General features: G+C 40.5%; 1 protein-coding gene across 2 annotated transcripts in view; it reads left to right on the top strand.

Annotated features, from left to right (window-relative positions):
• BMPR1B (bone morphogenetic protein receptor, type IB) overlaps positions 1-7,795 on the top strand; it is a 119,468-nt gene extending 111,673 nt beyond the window's left edge. For both annotated transcript variants that reach the window (XM_004681111.2, XM_004681112.2), the window contains exons 9-11: positions 1,376-1,551; positions 5,384-5,514; positions 7,446-7,795. In XM_004681111.2, the coding sequence (XP_004681168.1) occupies positions 1,376-1,551; positions 5,384-5,514; positions 7,446-7,571 (433 nt within the window). In that variant the 3' untranslated portion in view covers positions 7,572-7,795. The remainder of the gene's footprint in view (positions 1-1,375; positions 1,552-5,383; positions 5,515-7,445) is intronic.
• Positions 7,796-21,913: the final 14,118 nt, after the last annotated feature.

Below are 21,913 nucleotides of genomic sequence, written 5' to 3'. Positions count from 1 at the left end.
CATCTATCATGAGCTTTCTCTCGGTCTACAGGAAGTAATAATAAATAGATCATGTTATGAACTGTTCAAAGAGCTAGAGATGTTATATCCCATTATTTATTCCCCCTTTCATTACAAATACATGTTATTTGGTTACTGAAATAAAATTGGTAGTAGGCTGATTTTTTATAGGTCACTTCTTATGAAAGCAAAGCATTTATAACTTTGTCAGCCCCCATTAGCACTCTGTTTTTGCTTATTGGCAGATCTAAAGGCTTTACAACATTTGACTTAAAAATACTGACACAAACAAATGAAACTGAGGAAGGAGGGACATTTTTAGTCATTGGTAGTTACGTGGCAATTATCTAGGGTTTATATTTGACATATAGGTAATACAATTTAAAAATTATTGAAGTAATAATAGTTAATAACATTATAGATATTTCAGTTGTACAGCATTGCAAATCAACTTCTGTATCTGCTGCATTATGTTGGCCACCACAGGACTAATTTCCATTCTTCACCATAAAATTGATTTCCTTTACCCAATTTACCCATTCTCTCCCCTCCCTTCTCCTCTGAGGACCACAATATCTTATATTTAAGAGTTCTGTTTGTTCATTTGTGTGTTTTTTATCTTCCATATGTGAGTGGTGTGAATCATATAGTGCCTCTGTCTGCTGGACTTTATTTCATAATTTCTAATCCATCCATGGTCATTGCAAATGGCAGGATTTTATCTTTTTTTTCTTTCCAGCTAAGTAGTATTTCACTGTGTATATATCCAGTCATCTATCAATGGGCATTTAAGTTGTTTCCAGCATACACAGATATTGTGATTAATGCTGTGGTGAATTTAAGAGTGAATGTAGTTCTTCAAATTAGTGTTTTCCTATTCAGATAAATAATAGGTAGAATAACTGAATCATATGGTATTTTTTTTCTGCCCATTTTTATTGATTTGCTAGTTGTTTACATAAGTATATAACTTTGAGATAACAACTTCACAGTCATATTTGGTGGCGCAGTGGGTAGAAAAATAAGCTTCTCATGTGGAAGAGATTACAAGTTCACACCTTCCTACGTGCATGGAGCATGTGGGGTTTCTATTCTTACCCTTTCAGTGAATCTCCGTAGAGGGTCCACCAATGTGAATTCCTACAGCAGTGTACCAGGATTCCCTCCCTTAAATCTATATTCTGATTGTCTTCTCCATTGGATTTCTTTACCTGTGAATATTTATTAACTTTTGGGAAGAGATATTTTTCAAGGAAATTCTACCCCTGGAAGTATTTCCATTTCCACTTGTCAATAAAGCTCTATTTTAGGATCACCTTGGTCATTTGTTGGCACACCCTCTGTGCTGATAGTGCTTTGCTTGTTTTTTCCTTAGTGATACAAATGAAGTTGACATACCACCCAACACTCGAGTTGGCACCAAGCGCTACATGCCTCCAGAAGTATTAGATGAGAGTTTGAATAGAAATCACTTCCAGTCTTACATCATGGCCGACATGTACAGTTTTGGACTTATCCTTTGGGAGGTTGCGAGGAGATGTGTATCAGGTGGTAAGTAACACTAATATCTTCAAAATGCAACGATTGGATCTCCTACCATTCTGTTTTATTTTTTTTTTCTGATCAGAAATAAAATTATATTTTTGTCCACAAAGTCAGATTTTCTTTAATTTCCATCCTATGTTTCTGGTAGTGCAGTAATAATCCACCAGAAAATGATATTGGACATCTTAGAATTGCCTTTGATTGCCTCCCGCCTCTACCTACTACCGACGAGTGTGCTCTGGCTTCTTTGTGTCAATATCACCCTCTTACACATTGTCTCATTTCTCCCAAGCTCCTTCTCTGGCAGTTGCTCCTTCAGGTCACATTCTCCCTTCCACTCTTTTCAGCTGTTACCAAACTACTGGGCCACATCCCGACCCCAGTGCCACTCCCTGTGGCTTCCTCTGTGCAGATGAAGATAGAGCCCTAAATGAGGGACACCCAGTCTTTAACCTCTATTTCTTAACTTTCTTTAATACTTTCTACTAAGGCTGTTTGAAAACATCAGTTTTTATTAAAAAAATAAAAGTGTAAGCATTATATGATTGCTCATTATAATTTTTCTATAAAAATCAGGATTCCCTAGTGAGACTGACTTAAATAAAATATCCTTAAATATTCATTATATTTAGTAAGAGTTATTACTTGTAATGTTTTGCTTACTACTGGTATCCTTTATTTTATGTATCAACACCTTTTAATTAAAGACAAGAGTTTTAATACTCTTCAGTATTAGGTGCCTTGTTTATGGTTCTAATGATTGTGCTCATTAAAAAAAAAAATGTTGCTGCTGTTCTTCCTAATGACCAGTTTAAACTCATATTCATGGACACATGATGTATGTGCCCAGGACTTTGAAAGTATAGCGTGCACTCAGCTAGCACTGGACTTTGTTCTTAGAACTTCATTCACTACCTGTAACCCTTTGGCAAATTACTAAACTTTTTTTTTGTTTGTTTGTTTCTGTTTCCTCATCTACCTCAAATGATTGGTGCGACGTTTCAATGATTATAAAGAAAATTTAAACTACCTCACCTATACATTGCACTAAGTACATGTTAGCTATTATTTTCCATTTTATTAATCTTGTTTGGTAGAGCCCTAACTTATATTTAGATTCATATTTTGTGTTTTAGTATAAAGAAAAGTTAACCTATAGGCACTCACTCTTTTCTCGGGAGATTGATGTAATGCTTTCTAGTTACTCTAGGAATTCTGAGCCTCTTATAAACCATTTAAATAGTTCCCTATAAAGTGGGAGGGCTCTTTTATCCAAAAAGAAATTTATTGCAGTACATTTTTGCTAACCAGATAGGAAGTAAATTTCCCATCATACTATTAAAGATGAAAGCCAAAATATAAATTACCTTTGCTGTGATCTCATACTTTGTAAAGAGTCAGTGAGTCTATTTTTTAATAATACACTTCTGTAAGTCAAGTTTAGAGGATCTGAAAAGTAGCAGTAGAGGGGTACAAGATTACTTTCCTAACTATATCTTTTTAAATACTGAAACAAACAGGGCCACAAAAACCCTATTTATGAAAGCCTGTGGCCTAGAATACAGAATAAATGACTTTTAGTTTGAACAAACTCTAGCTAAATCTGAACAGCAGAATGTTCATCATTTTGCTAGTTCTGAGTTTGCCTGAGTGGGAACTTTATGGACTAAAATGCTTCCTTATCCTCCAAGAGATCACCACAAGTTTGTCAGAGCATAGACTCTATCCTCTACCCCACACTGACTGTATCGTCTTCAAAACCAGGTCTCCTCATTTATATGTTATGGCTAAAATTTTTATTTCGTGAACATATGTTATAATAAGATAAATTATGTAGTATCTACCTCCATGTCTGCCATGTATTTGGCGTTCAACAAATGAGTTCCTTTTCTCTTTCTAGAGAGGCAAAGCATACAACTGGTCTCCAGCACTTTCCTTTATGAAGATAGTCCATGTACTTTGGATAAGGTAGACCTATCCAGATGTATCCAAGAAAAAGGTTTACATGCATTAGACACCCAATTAAATGACAGCTAAAGTGGAAAAATTATGATAACTTGACCATATGGTAGGAAAGGAGTAGATCTATCATTCCAAGATAAACTTGAATTTATAATTATATGTGGTTAGGTCTGTCTGTGTGTTTTAGTTTATACACCTGCTGACCCTCTATCCAGTAGTGGCACCAAGGAGAGTATGAGAGGAGTAAAAGAGACAAGGTAGACTCATGAGCTGTTGTGTTGAAGATTAATGAAGCGTGCATTTCCAGTGCCTTAGACCCGGTTGCCTGTGTTATCTCTTACAGATATGAAACACAGCAGAAGGAAATCTTAGTGTATATACTATATATTATTCCCGGTGGGCCCAGTGGATGCAGAATAAATGTTGAGTGGGGATGGTCTGAATAAACTTTGAGCACTCTGGTCCTTAATGGCTTTGAGTTTACAAGGCATAATGCAGTCTCTAGGTTTTGTCAGAGTGTCACCCCAGTGAATTATGAGTACATTTTATAATTTGCCACACTGGTGCTGTCTTCTTTCTTAGGCCCAAAGCAATGACACTTCTATAAAGAAATTCTTTAAGACGTATATTGCCGCGTCCGGCTGATTGGAGCCGAGTCCAGCGAGGGACGATGAGGTTAAAGAAAACACAGGAGTCTCTCGTTTATTGCCAGCGCTCCCTTTATATACTATTAGGCAGTAGGAGTGGAAGATTAAGGCGGGAAAGGAGGAAGTAGGGAATTTCTCTTGCCACACCGCCTGCAGCTGCCAGATGCCGACACTCCCTTACAAGGGAGTGTGCTAAGGCAGAGAAAGGTCAGGTCGTCCTTATGGCGTCTTAGGCAGATAAACACAAGTCTGTGTCATGGCTTTATCGGCCCGATCACCTGGCCACCTTGACACGCACAACAGGGGGCACATCCCCCGGAGCCCCGGGGGTAGTGTGCTAACTACCAACAGTATATAAGGGTGCTCTGGAGCTTGTTTAAAGCAACATCCTTTGAGGACAGAGGCTGCTTATAATTTTGTGAGGAGTTTATCATATAGGACTGAAAAGAACACACAGTTGCCTGCTTTTTTGAAGGACAAGAAGAAAGAGTTAAAAACTAAAATATGAGGGAAATGACATGGAATTTAGAATGATAAACACATTTCCCTAAAGATAAACATAGATTTGTATTTTTAATGCCTATTTCAACAATAAATATATTTTTCCTAAATAGTGATGTATTTCCTGCAAAAAATTTTGATAAATGCAAGAAATGTAAAAAAAAAAAAGAAAGCAAAAATAAGACATTCCTTGCACCTTAAAAGAATGGTTCATATTTTTAGGTGTACATAGTCTTCCAAAATGTGTAAAACTCTTTTTTATGATTAAGCAGAAAAAATGTAAATCTGACATTTTGTTCAGGCTCGATACACTGCCAATTTTTTTATGAGGTTTATAATCTCATGCTGCAGTAATAGGCACAGTCACATATTATGCAGTATGAGTTTGGGATATGTCTGCCAATTTTGAGTGTGTGTGTTTTTTTTTTAATTTGGCAAACAAGATCCTTTACAAAATTAGAAGTAATTTCAGATGCTGATTTTACATAGCTTTGGAAATTAAAATAAAGGATTGAAGACCTATAATATTATGTTTCTTCAGGCATTCCATTCATTTAAAAATTAAGTTATATAACAATTGAAGCACATTTTTTCAAGATTCAGGTTGCTTCTTTCAGTCTGACCTTGTTTTGAGTACTGCTAGAACTTTCCTTGGAGAACGGTTTCTGTGTTAGAGTTTTAGTTTCACTTCAGAGAAAACAATAACTAAAATAAAACTGCATTTTCAGGTATAGTAGAAGAATACCAGCTTCCATATCATGACCTAGTGCCCAGTGACCCCTCTTACGAAGACATGAGAGAGATTGTATGCATCAAGAAGCTGCGGCCCTCTTTCCCCAACCGCTGGAGTAGTGATGAGGTAAGACCCGAGGCAGCCACAGGGACATGGCCAGCTCCAAACAGGCATTTTCTTTTTTGCCACAATCCCACTCACTGCAGGACTCCTCCTCCTCTGTTTTGGTGGTGACAGTAAAGCTGCCTCATAATGTCATTTATCCATGGAGCTAAGTGTAGTGTGTTAAGTTAGCTATTCTGTTTTTCCAATTTCATTTTAATACTTCCAAGATATATTTAGTGGGTTAACATTTAGCCTATGTTGCAAATAACATTAATTCATTATTTGTGATGTCCTGGCATTTACACAGAGGTTGTAATTTCTGTGTATGTGTTTTTAAAGTAACATAAATTTTCTCCATGTCAGACCCATGTGTGGCCTGATAGGAGAAAAGATAAGCTTCTGGGGCCCTCACTGATTACCGTGCAGCACTGCAAAACTACCATCAGCCACTTGAGGGCCAGGGAGCTGATCCACATGGCTCAGCAGACCTCTCCTGTCATGCCCGCTGCTTCCCTCAGCAGTGTACTTAGTCTGCCTGTTCTGCTTCCCATGCGATCTCTAGTGAATCCTCTCACTGGCCCTACATCTCTGGCCTACACAGTTCTGTATGCACAAATAAGTAATTTTTAAAAAAAATTTATTTATTTATGCACACAAAAACTGAGGTAGAGGCCAGAGGTGTGGAGTTGGGGAGGGGTTGGGGGGAGAGGCTTCACCAGAGACAGAGCAGGAAGCAGAATAGGCAGGTTCACTGAAATACACTGTAGAGGGGAGCAGCACGCGAGACAGGAGAGGTCTGCCAGGTCATGTGGGTCACTTCCCTGGCCAGTATCAAACTGGTGCTACAGTGACTATGGGTTATTTCATAGTGCTGCGCTTTAATCCATTGCACCACCAGGGAAGGCCCAGATCTTTTTTATTTTTATTTTTTTAAGTAGAATATAGTCATCTGAAGAATTTGATTTTCCCTGCTCTTCTCTGATATAAGTTGACCTTTTTGAGATGCATGGCTGTACTGTGGATCCTTGTTAATAGGCAGAATGAGTTATGAACTGAAATATTCCACATTTAGCCAGGCCGTAAGGCTGTGAAATCTGACAGGTGCAAAAGGAGCAGCTGGTGGATGCTGGTCCTCCTGCCCATCCTTACATCCACCGCTCCCCTCACCAGCTCCCCAAGTCCTATGTGCTCTGTAAATAGGAGCACTCAAAGGTGAATTTGTAATGTCCCCAGGGGAAAGGTAAATCTTGTCAAACATTTACCAAAGTCAGTGCAAACACATGACAGAGCACTGCTTGTAAAATACACTTAAAAACAACTTCTGGTTCATTGGTTTTGCATTGAGTTGTGAAATGCTGAATAATGCAGATGTACTCTAAAGAACTTCAGAAATCTTTAGATGCTGAAGTTTGAGATTTTTGAAGGGAGTTGTAGGCAGAGGTCTGGCTCAGCACCCCTTCACTGATGATTTCTAATGATGTGAGATTGTACTTTTCAGCAGGAGGGCTAATAATTGATGTATGACAGGAGAACATGGGAGAAAGTTTTACTGAAGCTGCACCTGCGTCATTCATCTTTTTAAATGGTAGTCTATGATGCTATCATTGTAGCCAACAGCTGTGCTTTAAGAATAACCATATTTGCTGAAAAGTATGGGATTAGATAAAAGATTTAACCTTAGCAACTGATGTAAACAATGTGGGAGCAAAGAATAGAAGACAGATTCCATAGCAACCACCTTTCTGTTCCTCTCATAAGGAAGACGTGAATTTCTGACTTGTCATTCAAAATTATGCATAAAAAAAGAATCTTTAGAGGATTTGATGTGTACACAATTTCAGAGTATCTTTAAAATTTTAGTATTTACACTTCCATATCTAAACTAAAAGCAAACCACTTCACAGACAGTACGTGTGTCCAGTGTCACTCCAGGCTTCCTTTCCCTCCTGCAGTGTCTGAGGCAGATGGGGAGGCTCATGATGGAGTGCTGGGCCCAGAACCCCGCGTCGAGACTGACCGCCCTGCGTGTTAAGAAAACTCTTGCCAAAATGTCAGAGTCTCAAGACATTAAACTCTGATTCAAGAGGAAAAGTACACGTCTCTGCAGAAAGCCAGCAGGTATTCTTCTGTTCGTGGGCAGAGAAAAAGATGTTCCCAAAACATCTGCATGACACGCCTTGAACATTGTCCACTTTCCAGTGGGCTCACCTTGTGCTCAGGGAGCAACCTGCACACGACAGAGAACAGACTCATTGGTGTCTGTCTGCAGAAGGAAGAAACTGCTTGGTAACTTGTTCAAGATACTGATGCATGTTGCTTTCTAAGAAAGCCCTGTATTTTGGAATTGTCCTTTTATTTTTTCAAAAGATGCTTTAATTTTGCCAAAATAAATAAATAATGTAGATGTTTTAAGGTTTATACTATTGTAGTTTAAATGATAACAAAGGCTCTTCTTAAAAACTCTGCTGGAGGATAAGTTAAAATATGTGGTCTTACATTGGAAAAATCTTGTTGCACTCTGAAAACCAAAACAGTCTGTGAAGTTGGAGAACACAGCATGGAACTCATTTTAAAGCCCCACCCCGACTGCTCTGACCACTTGGCCAGCCCTGGTTTGGGGCCAGCCATAGTAATGTGAACTTACCTGGCTACAAGTACACCTGTCTGGGAACCCAGCGTGGGGACCCTCAGGTGACCTTGTGAAGCTTCAGATGATATGAAACAAATGAAGGTTTTCTGTGATTATTAGAAGTAAATGTGGACACTGTCCTTGAGAACCACTTTGTGTTTCTGATTCTGTCAGCCCTTTCTTTGCTGGTAAAATCCTGCCCTTTTCCTTAAATGCCAACAGTGCTTTATCTTTATGTGTAGAGAAATGGCCCATGCATACTTTTGATCCCTCAAATGGGAAGATCAATATTAAATAAAGTAGGCAGTGATGTTTAAGACGAGGTACTTTATTTAGATAGAGACAGTTTGCTCTTATGCTGTAAAAGGACGTGTCAACAAGTAGGGGAGGAATGTACATGGTTTGTCTCTTATGTGTAGAAATGCTATACTCAAAAGTACAAGGGGAAAAGTATGCATGCCTTATTGTGTATAGTGAAAGATGTTTTTGTTTTGTTATTGCCTGTCTTTTTTGTGTCTGTGTGAAGGGAAGGAGAGGAAGCATTTGTCAGGTTAATTTAGCTAAAATGTAATTTAAAAATAGTTAAATGCAACCTCCAAATAGGGCAGCAGAAGAGAACTAGTAGGCAGGGGGCTACAAAATATTATGGCTGCTGTGATTTATTATTCTAGAGTAGATTTGATTTGAGTATGTACATCTTAAGTGATAATTTCTCATCTTAGAAATGCTGACACTATTTTATTTTATTCTCAAGATGTTCAATTCGCTTTTTAATTTATTATTATTTCTTCTCTGTGGCACTCGTGCAAAACATCTCTTCTACTCAGTTTTAGGGGTTTTAATTTTTGAACAACATGAGTAAAATCATCGACAGAGCCAGTGTTCCTTCACAACAGGAATATAAGAATATTTAAAACTGAACACATCCCTTTCACTGTTGTTCAATAATATTTCCTTACTGTGATTTTCTTTTAATTCTTAGAAATGCTGTAGTTGATGTAGTCAAAATTTGGAAGTATTCCCCCTTGGCCTTGTAATAAAGATATTTCTTCCAGAATACTCCAGGGGGCAGTGTCTCATAACACATGTTCACCACTTGGTGACTGAAGAATGGAGAGTTTTTGAAAATTTGACAGCTACAATAAAAACAAGAAAATATTTCCCTCACTTCTGAAGTAGGCTTGCGACTAGCAATTTGTTCATCCAGGAAACATCTGTGAGCAGAAAGGGGTGCGAGCTGTGCTTACAGTTTGGGAGCAACACGGGAGAAATAGTGCTCTGTAGGCAAGACTAGTTTCCCAGTGCTTCAGAGCCACAGGATTTTCACAGGATTTTCTTAATGCTTGGATATAGAACAAAATTCTGCTTTTTTGAAATTTGAAACAGTTGGTTCCAGATACAATTGTAATCAAAAGCTACTTTGAAGCCTGAGATTAAAATCACCTGACTGCCAAAAGTTCCTTCTTGTGTCAAATTGTATTCTTTGTTACAACTGAGAAGGAATATGTGACTAAAAGTCTGATAATCATTCTGAGCCTCCCAGAGACACTTCAGCGCCCACCAGATCACTTACACACAAATAAGTAAACATGCTTGTTTGTGTTTCTTGATTTTTGCTAAATTTTAGTGAGATTGGATAACTTCTTAGGTTAAAAAAAAAAAACCTTTTTTATTTTTGCCAAGTCTTTGTACATGGATAACTCCACATTAAAATATGTTGTGCAAAGGTGATGATTTGAAAGAAAACTAGATTTTTTAGGGAGGTGTTGGTGCCATCAGAGAAGGGGTAGACATTTTAACAGCATCCATATTTCTTCTGTATTGCTTGGTCATTGGAAAAAATGAATAGGATGTTTTACTCACCAGGAACGTTTAAAAATTATTTTTGCAATAGTTTTAAAAGACCTTGTTAGCTGCAGTCTTTCAATGAATAGCTATTTTATGAGTCAAATTTTCTTCCCATATGACCAAAATCCCCCTTACTTGTGGATCACTAAATTATTCTTAAAGAGTCTGCCTGCTCACTTCCAAATAATCCTTTTTTGATTTTTGCCTTTCTAAAAACAGCAGAAGTGATTTTTTTTTAAATCTTCCAATAAAATAAATAGGGACCTAGAAATTTAATAATACAGCTGATTCCTTGTTTTCAGGACTTCTTCAAAGACTAGGATTTTCTTTTAATTCCTAAAGGAATCCAGTTGTTAGCTAATGCAAGTTTGTATGCTAAGATGGTTCAGGTTTATAGTTTACGTATGTGTATATATCATATAAATATATATGTCTATATAAATATGTTTAGTTTGGAGTCTGGCATAACTCCAATATGTGGATTAGAGAGTAAAATATTATAGATGATAAAGTACTAAAGAACCATACTATTTATTTATGAAAGTGTGTAGATTGTTAATCACAGTGACAGTGCTATGAACACATATATGAGGAGACAGGCCTTTGACCTCCTGGAAAGTACTGCTCAAGTCATTCATGACCATTCTTTTAATTTTTAAAGCATAAAGTTTCTTAGAAAACATGCTGAGATTTTATTTACAGGGAATTTTTTGACACATTTCAACTCTTGTTGAACAAGTCAGAGATAGCAAATACTTAATGACTTACAGTCATGAATATTCATTAGAAGCTACAAGGGTTTATGTTGATGGTCTGTTCTGATCTTCTTTCTTTGTAGGTGGAAAGGCACTGAAGTACAATTTTTTAAACTTGAAGAATTCTGTAGTTATATCTCCTTAGAAAATTCAGCTACATAGCAGTGGAAATAAGGAAAATGGCATTAGAAATGATTTAATTTAGCAATTATGATTCCTCTTGTAAAACAAAACAAAACAAAAAACAATGCCACATTTTTTTTAGACAAGTTGGCAGTATGTAAGGGGTTTTGTTTCAAAAGAAGAATCATTTGTGTTCTTTTGGGGAACCAGTGCCTTACTGAATTTGTATATACTGTAATTATTCAGGACTAGGGAACAAACAACTTTGTTGTATTTGTTACAAATTGTATATGGCTTTGTTTTAACATTCTCCCAAATAAAATGGTTTCATTCTCCTCTTGGAAAGAACATGTTATCTTATAGTTTTTTTTTTTTTTTTTCTTGTCTGAAAATATCACATTGTAACAAGCAAGAAGCCAGCCATGAAGGAGATGATGCAGGTAAGTTTGTACATTTGGTGGCAGAAGAGCAAGAGAAATGGTCTGATGGCTCCTATTTTCTCTGTCATTAGGAGGCACAGTCATCTGTTGACAGTGACAGGAAAGGTGGGGAAGTCAGTGGTTTGAGAGAAGTGTGAAGGTTTAAAATTGCACTGTGGAAAATTACCACCAGCCAGCTACAGCAATGGCCAGGGCGGTTAAGATTGATGATACCATCTTTGTAGCTTAGTGGCCCAAAGTGTGGCCTCTGGATCACCAGGCAGCCTGATGTGATGCAGTCTCACTCAGTCCCTCCCTGTGTGACAGTAGCATGTTTTGACCTCTTGGAGACTCACTTCTTCTGCTTGAAAATGAGAATATTGATACACACTGCACGAAATAGTTCTGAAAATGAAATGAAAGAAATCACGCACCAAGCATGAGGTTAGCACTCACTGTGGCTAAATATTACAGATTCATAGTGCCGCTTTTCTGTGTAGCCTTATTATTTTATTTTTCCTTTGGCAACCCAAATGTAGACATGAAGGCTATAATCATTGAATTCACACAGAGTTAGAATGTATGAAACATCCGCAGGGTCATGGGGCTTACCATTAAAGGGGCGATTGATGTGGGCCAGCGTTAGAGAAGGAGTTGTGGTAGGGTTAAGTCTCAACCCCATATGTCGGGGACTCTTTGTTCCCCGATCACGGATTATTGTGGGGCAGAACAGGCAGGGTCTCAAGGTGGGAGCGGCTTCCACGAGTGGAGATTCCTAAAAGGGGAAAAAAGGGAGGGGCGCAAGGAAGACATTGGGAGTAGGAGTTGGGTGCAAGTTTTCCCTGTTCTGCCTTCAGCAGAAGTTTATTTTATACACTTGAGGCAACAATTAACATATGAATTGGACTGAGACCACAGTCTATTTTCTGAGAGCAGTTTGAGGTAGTATAGACCTTCAGCTAAGATTACAACATTATTGATCTATTAAAATTAAGATAAGTCCATAAATTTTTTTTTTAAGAATTATTTATTTATTCATACAGTACTGAGGTACAGGCCAGAGATGCGGAGGGTGAGAGGATTCACCAGGGACAGAGTGGGGAGCAGAACAGGCGGAGTACACTGCTGAGGGGAGCAGCGGGCGGGTCAGGAGAGGTCTGCCACGCCTAAGTCCATAAAATTTAAAGCTAACATTTTTTAGTGATGGTTGGCTAAAAATAAAATTCCTTTAGACCTAAAATGCTACTCTATGATCTTCATTTTTACCAAGACATCTTAGAGGGTAAAGTCAAGTCAAGGATTAGGGTGGAGATGGGAAAGATAGAGCAAGGTCTAGGGCTCGGGGCGGAGTGATTCTCTTGTAAGTCAATAACAAAGAGATACAGCAAAGTTCCTCAAAAGCTGAATAGAGGATTTAGGTGAAGTTCCTTATTTGAAAACTAAACAATAGAAAACTTAAGCAGTTCTTTAGAAACTGAATAGAAGGATTGTGAGATATTAGAGAGATGAGATTTGGGTTTCAGGCAGTAAAAGAATTGTGATTATTCTAGTGCTGCCTTGTCTTACAATATTAATTTTGTTATAATTGTTTTTATTAATCAGCCAGTTGTGCTGTTTTTGATTCCAAGAGGACTTTCCCATCCTGGGGCAGCACTTGCTCACCTGAGCCAGGCAACACCTTATGAGGCTGAGGCAGTCCAGCAGAAAACTGATGGTTGCTTGGAATATTTTGATTATACAAAAAAGGGTGGTCATAACATGAGCTTGCGTGGAAATTCTGATTTTTCAGAGCATTTCCCCTCCATCTGGACCGAGTCTGGTGACAGAAGTTGCATAGCTTGTGTCACCTATTGATACATGGTAGGAGGGGACATGAAACTGGGCAAGGCCCCGCTGCCCACATAGTTTACCAGTTACTGTCTGCGTTCTCCACCCACATACACAATTGCAAGACATCTCCGGCTCAGAGAATAATGACGAATGCAGCATCCAATTCACAGACACAGCAAAGGACACAGCAGAGATGCTCCTGGGGCTGCCAAATGCCCCAGCACAGCACCAAGCAAGCCACACTCAGGACCACAGCTGCAGTGGCCAAATGATTGACAAGTAGCAACGCTACCATTTTAGCAAGATGCCTGGCTCTGGGTCTCCATCCTCTCCAGGACCCGCTCCGGCAAAATGCCTGTTTCTTCGGGTCTCCCTTTGTCTGCCAGGCCTAATAAAACTTTTCCAAATGACTGTTCAGACAAGGCCGTACTCAATGCCTCTGCCATGTGGCGCCCGCCCGCAAAGCCCAACTCTGCGAAGAAGTCACGGAGCTGTCCAGGGCCCTCCGCTGCCACTGCAGTGCCACACTGCTGTGGCTGCCCCTAGGCCTCCCTCTCCTTTGCGTCTCTGCACAGCCCTGCTCGCCCTCTCTTATGCATGGAGCTTCTCTCTCACATGCCCTGCGCTTCTTCTGTGGCATGCGTGAGTATCTCCCTCTTGCATGTGCGTGAGTTTCACTCCACTTATAACACTCTACAGGAGTGCTCTATTTTCCAGCAGAAAGCTCCAGGGGGCTCCACCTGTAACAGTTTACCATTTTCAGCTACCCACTTTTCATTTGTATCATGAAATCTATGGTGACTTTTGGATAAACTTCACTGGAATAACTACACATAACACTATGCAGTGCAATGGCACAGCAACCAGTATCACTATCACTGGTGTGGCCTGACCATCCCCGGACAGGAAGCTGACCCACATGGCACAGCAGACCTCTCCTATCTCAGCAGCTGCTCCCCAGCAGTACCTTTAAATCAGTCTGTTCTGCTCCCCACTATGTCTCTGTTACTCCTTCCCCCCCCCCCCGACCCCTACTGTAACTCTGGCCTACACCCCAGTCCTCCTACTAAATTAAATATGTTTATGTATGTGTATTGTGGACACACACATGATGGTGGACATGTATATATTAGGGGAAGCAACCAAGAGACCAAAAGAAGCCAGGTCAAAGCATAAGGGTGATAAGGGTGAGGTGGGAGAGCAGTTACAAAACAAGAGACTGGTTAGAATCAACAGGGGGCAAAGAAGGGGCAGCACATCAAGGACGGGAGGTGAGACACAGGAGTGTGTGGATTTGTTAGTGGACAAGATCGTTGATAATGAAAGAGGAACCCGAAAACCAGCCCCCTGGATCCTGTGGGCTTTGAATGTACCTCCTCTCCCAGGATGTTGACATCTAGCAAGCAGTAGACTGTAAGGTAAAATTCTCAAGGGTTACGGGAGATTGGATGGCATCAGCGAGGGCTTAACGGCTTGAAGGCCTGGTGTCCTGTGGTACAAAGGGGTGGTTGTGTCTGAGGGCAAAGATCCAAAACAGCAGAACTGGGAGGAGAGGACCTGTCCTTCCTGCTAGCTGGGAAGTAGCCCAGTATGTAAGAATGAGGCTGTCACTTGTTCCTGAAACATTACTTCTGGGTAGGAGACAGTACCTTCCACAAAGAGAGCAGGGACTGCAGCTCCTTTCCCACAGACTGGGAATCCTACAGGGCAGCATGGAATGTGTGCTTTGACGGGTCCATTGGAGACTGGCTCAGGAGAGAGGAAACAGAATTGTTGGCTGAAGAAGGCAGGGAGAGCTTGCATCTTAACAGTTAGGGGAGACTCAGAAGTTTCTGTGTTAGTAAGTGGGCTTTGCCAGATGCACTTAAGCTAAGTGAAATCATCTCAACCCTGGAATTCAGATGGATTGAACTCACATGAGCTCCCAGAATTCACTTCCTCCATTCTGTGGAGGTGTACACTGCATGAATCACAATGTTCTCGCCTTCAACTAGGGACAAAAATCCCCACGTCAGAAGGCTCTTGTGAGCAAGAACTTAGATGACTGTGTGTCGTGTAAGGTGGTTCTGAGCCAAGTGCCTAGCAGGTTCTCAGAAATATTGCTTTTTCTATTATTAGAGAAGAGAGGCCAGGCGTATCAGACTGAAGCAGACTTTACTGAAAGCCCATGAGGGACAACTCTCTGCAGGTTGAGTGTGTCCCCTATCCTGAAATGGGAAGAGTGAATCTTTATGGGGTGAAAGGACAGCTGGAATTTTTGGTGTATGTGAGGGGGGGTCTCTTCTGCTAGAGGGGTCTACTGGAGTTAATTTACACTGGGGGCAGATCAAACTGGAGTTGTTTACTGTTGTTCCCTTTATCTCCAATTCAGCCCATCTCAGGTTCCCTGGTGCCTGGCTGTATACAGGTTTTATGAGGAGCCTCTTTGTGCCCTCTTCTTCCAAGACTCTAGAGGGATTAAAAGTAAAGGGGATGGTGGAGGGATAACATCATAGTATCTGGCTGCTTCCTTCTGAGATGGGGCTGCATCAGGGCCCTGAGTCTGAGAGGGAGCACTGTTGTGCTACAGGGTTCCATCTGTGATGGAGGAGGGAGAGGGCCTTATTGAAGAAGCAAGTTTCTAGGAAAAGGAGAACAGTTAGAGGCCCCAGGAGGGTGGAAAAATCAGCGCTTGAGGAGGCTGGCTGGTCCCCACCAGAAAAATTCTGTTTGCTGTAGTTTTGCTAAAAATGAGAACACCGGGCCCTCCCTGGTGGCGCAGCTGGTTAAATCACAGCACTAAGAAGCTAAAGTCACTTCCACATGAGTTCGATTCCCGCCTGCCCTGGAGGTGAACACATGGCATGGCAGACCTCTACTGACCCGCCCGCTGCTCCCCTCAGCAATGTACTTCATTGATCTGCCTGTTCTGCTCCCCACTCTGTTCCTGGTGAATCCTCTCACCGTCTGCATCTCTGGCCTGTATCCCAGTTCTGTATTAATAAATAAATAAATCTTAAAAAAAAATGAGAACACCTACAAACATTAGTTCTACTGAAAACAGGGCTAGAAGCATTTAAAGTAAGGCTTCCACCCTCCCATCACTCCATGTCTATGTGCTGCAGGATTTCCCAGACTCAGGCAGGAAGAGAGTAAATTGTAGCTGAAAGCCCTAGTTCTCTCTATGTCAGTCATTTTACAAACGCAAACTTGCTTTTCCATCTGGTCAGAGCAGCAAAATACAGGTGACCTACCCTTGCAAGTTCATTTGTTTCCTTAAAGTAGCTACTGCCAGAGACTCAGAACTCTCAGGAAGCTTCAACTCAGGTTCTCATAGGATGCCCTCGCTGAGTTGACTTTGAAAATTGCTTCTGAAGTTCAGCTTGCCCAAGGGAAAGGCCAACTGCCAACACTCCAAATTCAGGCTAAATAGGTGGTATCAAGCTGAGTGCCCTTTTGCTCTTTAATTGATAGAGTTAAATTCTCTTGCTTAGCCACAGCCAACCTCCTGTGGTATACAGGTTCAGCTTGCATGTTGTCACTACTTCCTTAGGCCAGGCAAACATTTGCATCTGTGGCCCCAGTTGTGAATCTGTCTTCAGTTACTGTGCCCCTCTGGTGGGCACTTTCTAGCACTGCACACTTGACACTGCAAACACTCCTGGGCTAACTAGGCTAAGGGGGTGGGGGGCAGGCAGCTACTGAGCATCTGAGGACACTCTAGCATCTGAGCTCCCTCCCCAGCACAGGGCTTCCTTTGTATCCCTGGAAGTTTCAGGGCTTTCCATCTCGGATTTGGAAGCTTTTGCTTGCTCACACAGAGAGAGACATGGTTGGCCATGCATCAAGTTGAACACACCTATACCGCACTGGCCATCACCCTGGGCATCCTGACACACTGGCCTTTCATGTCCTACCTATCAGTCCCGTGCTTTGCAAACCTCATTTCAAAACACATCTTGGAGGGGAGGTCTCATGTCCATTTTATTCGCAGGTCTCCAAGACATTCTGGCACTGCTGTCTTGACACACTGGTGCTCATTCTTCATGGCTTGTCCATTACCTGAAAGCTTTAAAAACTCAAATGCACCTACTCCTGGGAGGTGAATTCTATCGTTAGGTTTTCTAAAGCTGCTCTGATACTTCCAAGCTGCAGAGAACCTGAGAAGTACTGTTCTAGAACTTCATTCTGTGAGCTCAGGCTGTGAGCACCACCCAAGCAGAATCCAGGAACTGTGTGTTGCATGGGAGAAATGTGATAACATTGCACACAGAGGATGTTTTGTTATGAAGAAATCAGGGAGGCTGCACTCTATTGCTTATAAATATAATTTATTACCGGTTTAAAAATTTTTTCTTACATTTTGTACATGTTCACTGACAATAGATGCAGGCAATTTACAAACCAAGGGGACTGCAGGAAAAAGTGGGGAGAGGTAGCCGGGGAGAGAGAAGAGGACACTCGGAGCCGCAACATTCACCTCCACTGCCTGCACCCAGAGGACGCTCTTCCTCACCAGGGCTTTTCTAGAAAAGGAATTGCATAGAAGATACAGCAAGAGAGAACCCACATCCACAAAAAAAGTGTTCAGTATCTGAAAAGTCAAAGTTGTATTGTATTTAAAAAGCTAAAGTAAAGCACAAAACCTCAACCTGACAAGGCTGCTGGGGATTTTTCTCTGACAAATATTGGTGGTCTTCTTTATAAAGAGCAAAGAGGAAGATCACCAACTTGCCACAGTTCAACATTAAACTCAATGAACACAGACAATGTCTTGACTGCACACACGCTCACGTGCACGCGCACACACACACACACACACACACACACACACACACCATGGTGGTGATATTCCCTGCAGTTGGGCTAAATGCATTAGTCTGGAGGTGAGGCCTTCACTACCACACCCTCTAGGTAGAAGAAAGAAGGAAGGAGAAAATGCAAATCACACCTTCAATGGTTCTGATTGTTTTCCTCTTTCTTTGCCAAGGCCTGGATGGTATACATGTGAATCTGTTCCCCTCCATTTACAAGTGTTGAGATTAAGAATACAAAAGGTAAAAGGCATTTCTCCCTGGCTGTGGTTTTCTTGCTTCTGTCTATCATTCTACAGCAGGTTGGTCTTATGGTCCAGAACAAGCACAGGGTGTGATTCTCAGATGTTTCCTCTTGATGAAGCTGAGGAGCCCAAGGTACATCAAAACTTCAGATGATCTACCTTGGATTTCCCTTGAAACTCAGATCTGGAAGGCGGCTCCATCTCAGGTCTGTGACAGCAGGCTCTATAACAGGTCTGGTAGGGCCAGGTCCAGCAGGCCTTGGGTATTTAAGGATGGCATGCAGAAGCTAGGCATATTAGTTAGAGACCCTGAGCTGCTACAGGCTTCAGCACTTTATCATTTTGCTGAGGCAAAGCCTGAAATGGCAGAGTAAGAGGCTGGTATAGTATAGCAAATAATTTGGGGAGACAGCAGACTATATCTCTGGGCAGGGCCCTTGTTTTCTTCTCACCAGCTAGTGGGCCAGAACTCTTGAAGACATTCTGTAGGAATTCCCAACTTATGACTCCAGAAGCTCTCTGGCCAGATTTCTTCAGTATGCAAGAGTCTAAATATGTAAGGGGCTGGGAAAGAGCCTCTCATAATGGCTTGATTTTGTGTATTTATCAATTTGTGGGGTTTTGTTGTGATGTGGCCCCCTCAGCCATGCTAAAGTCTGGGGGCAGACTTTACATTTAGTTGAATGAGCCCATTAAGATTCCCCACAGATCAATACTGGGAGATGACAGGCCCAGCAGAAACCTGGCAGCAGTGAACTCTTCTGAGGGTTGATCTGTGAAATACAATTTCAAAAATGGGAGCACCACAGACTGGGGGCACCATAAGACCAAAGGGTGAAATTTGAGAAAAACCACCAGGGAAGACCCAAGGCCATGTCCCTACTTTGCAAAGCGAGCCACTTTTCAAGCAGGGAAACTGGACACATTTCCTATTCCATTTGTCTTACTTGAGCAGCTTGGACACAGGCTTAAAACAGCACTGGAGGCAAAGTATTTCTCCCCCTTAAGACTTACTCCATTAATAAAAACCGGTTGAGAGGCAAGAGAAATCTATCAAAGTGATCATTACAGCCAGAGATTATACAAATAGCTTTCTCAGGGTAGAGAAACAGCACTTTACTGCACAGAGGCAACATTCTAAGGATTTCCGTCAATATTAGCTCAGCAAGGTTAAAAAAATACAAAAACAAAAGTGTAGTACTTGGTCTTATGAGGCACTCTAAAGGTAAAAAAATTGTTTTATTAACGAGATAATAATAAAAATATTGTCCTTATTCAATCTATAAAATCTAATGCTTATTGACTATAATCATCTTCACAAGTAATTGGTGTTGAGCAATGACATTCCGATTCACAAAAGCTCCTCTGTTCTCAAAGAATATGAAGAAAACCCAATTTCTTTTCAGCAGTTTCCATGGTCATCCTTTCTCTCGTTGGCCTTGGAATTGACTGAGGTCTCTCTGTAAAACTGATAACTAGTCCCAGCAGCTGCTTGGCAAAAGCTTAAACTCACATTCAACTTGAGACATGCAGTGTACGAATGAGTTCATGAAATGCGAGACTCACAATGGCATGGGCAACTTAATGAAAATTGCTAAGGATAAGAGTATTGGGATAAATATATTCCTGTGTCTTTTTGTCAGAAAGGTCTTGTTCACTCTACAGGTATTAACTCCCTTTGTCACACAATTTAGTGTCTATATTAAACTCAGGATAAATTGAGTTATCTACCACTAGATGGCATCCAGCACAAGTGATCGGTTTTCCCACACAAATGAAGTTAAGTCCATCTTGCCATATAGTATAGAATTCCTAGGCAGGGAAGGCAGAGTATAGACAGGATGGATGATGAAACAGCTCACTCTTACATGAGCAGTTAAGTCTGGACCTTCTAAGTTTGAGGGAAACCTATCAGCTTTATTTTACTTCCAAGGGAAGAAAAATAAAAACAACCAGTATTGATAGTGAGAATAAATAAAAGTAAATTAATTATATGTTTGGAATTTGCAGTCACTTATTGGGGAACACAACAAGATTCTAAATGAGTCTTCACTTACATGGAATCTTTCTGATGCTGAGATATTGAACTGAAATTTGAGCATCCGACTTGAGCCTTAAAGGCTTCAATGGCTTTATAATGCAGTTTCTGTCATGGCCAATGTTTTTGTGTTGATGACTACTGTTTTTTTTTTGCAAAAGCTTTGTGATCAATTTATAAATTTGTATAGCTAAAAATTTTCTCCCATCTATTTTTACTGGGAATAGAAGTTCCTTTGAACATCCTTCACATTTCTAATTCTTGATTTCCATAGTTGAAGTCCCCTCACACCAGTAAAGATAGGCAAAACTGAGAAGTTATTTCAAGATACAGGCGTGGATAAGAGTTCTTTTCTCCTCACCATAAGTATTTTAACATCTGATTTTTAAAAAAAAAATATATGTGGAACACACCTTTATTAGCTTTTGATCAAATATCCATAGGTGCAACTATTATCCAGTAAATTTGCATTCTTTACCTGTCATGATAAGTGGAACTTACTTGTATATATGGTACAGAGGGAAACCTGAGAGACCGAATACAGAATATATGCCTGAAGAGGAAATGGCATGAAAGAAAAGGATCCACATCAACATACTAATAGTTTCTCACCAATGAGGATGAAGGTGACTAAGACTAGCAGAGGGTCATCAAAATAGAAGAAATATATGTGGAAAGATGGGGGAAAAGACATACAATGATGTCCACTTCAATTCCAGTCAGCACAGTGGGTACCACCAGTCCACAGCTGTCTGCTGAAGGTGATAGTTTACATACACGGTGCTTTCTCAGTTTTGGTTTGACTATTGGACTGTTGACTTTTTATTTCCACCTGGTGAATGAAGTAAGTTCCTGTGTTAAGACAAACACTCTGATGATCCAAGAAATATCATAGTTTATACAAAATAGTTTGTTAATTTTTTTTCAGGTTAATTTTTTTAATTTAACATTTTTTGATCAAGACAATAATAGCATATGATTTGCAACTAGTCAGGAAGGCAAATGGTCCCAAGAGAGAATAAGAAAGTGATGATGGAGCACTCTCTCTTAGAGAACTGTGTCAATGCAGGACATAAAGACAAGGCTTGAAAACATACAAACACCTTACAGGTTAGAGTCCTTGTTGTTCAAGTTGGAACTATCTGAAAAGCATAATGTCGCCTAGGTCAACCAATTAACCGACTCTCTCTATGACACAGGCCAGAGTCCATTGTGGTCTTCTACTGACCAGTGAGCCTGGAGGCATCCCAGTTGAAGTCCAGCTTTTTCGAACCTTGTCTCCAAACCCACCTTTTAATTTCACAAGTGAGGAAAGTGAGGTCTAGTGAGGTTAAATGATTTTCCCAAGTTACCACAGCTAGACCCAGATAAGCAGGTATACTGATATCCAGTAGATTGTTCCTCTAGTCCCATAATTTCTAAGATAGAGAATCCATGTGGGACCATATGACAACTCCATTAAAAGACCTTTAGTAGATAGCACTTCTCACGATAAGACTCAGAAGAGAAAGACCTTGCCTGAGCATGGTCAAAGAGCACTACAAAGCCTGGAAGCATTTTCTACATTCCGGGAGCAGAATAATGGGAGAAGAACAAAAGATCAAGGAAATAATGCCTGTTGGATTAAATTGATGACCACACCTACCTTACTGTCTGAGAAGATGAGGCCGGTCTAGGCAATACCTACGTACCCACAGCACTGCTAACAACAAAAAAAAATTCTTTAACTAGATACTTGTA

The sequence above is a fragment of the Condylura cristata genome, unplaced genomic scaffold (assembly GCF_000260355.1).
Source record: "Condylura cristata isolate star-nosed mole 26May11 unplaced genomic scaffold, ConCri1.0 scaffold00012, whole genome shotgun sequence".
NCBI classification, from domain to species: Eukaryota; Metazoa; Chordata; class Mammalia; order Eulipotyphla; family Talpidae; genus Condylura; species Condylura cristata.
The sequence above is the reverse complement of the archived record's forward strand: the minus strand, read 5'-3'. Positions and strand labels throughout refer to the sequence as shown.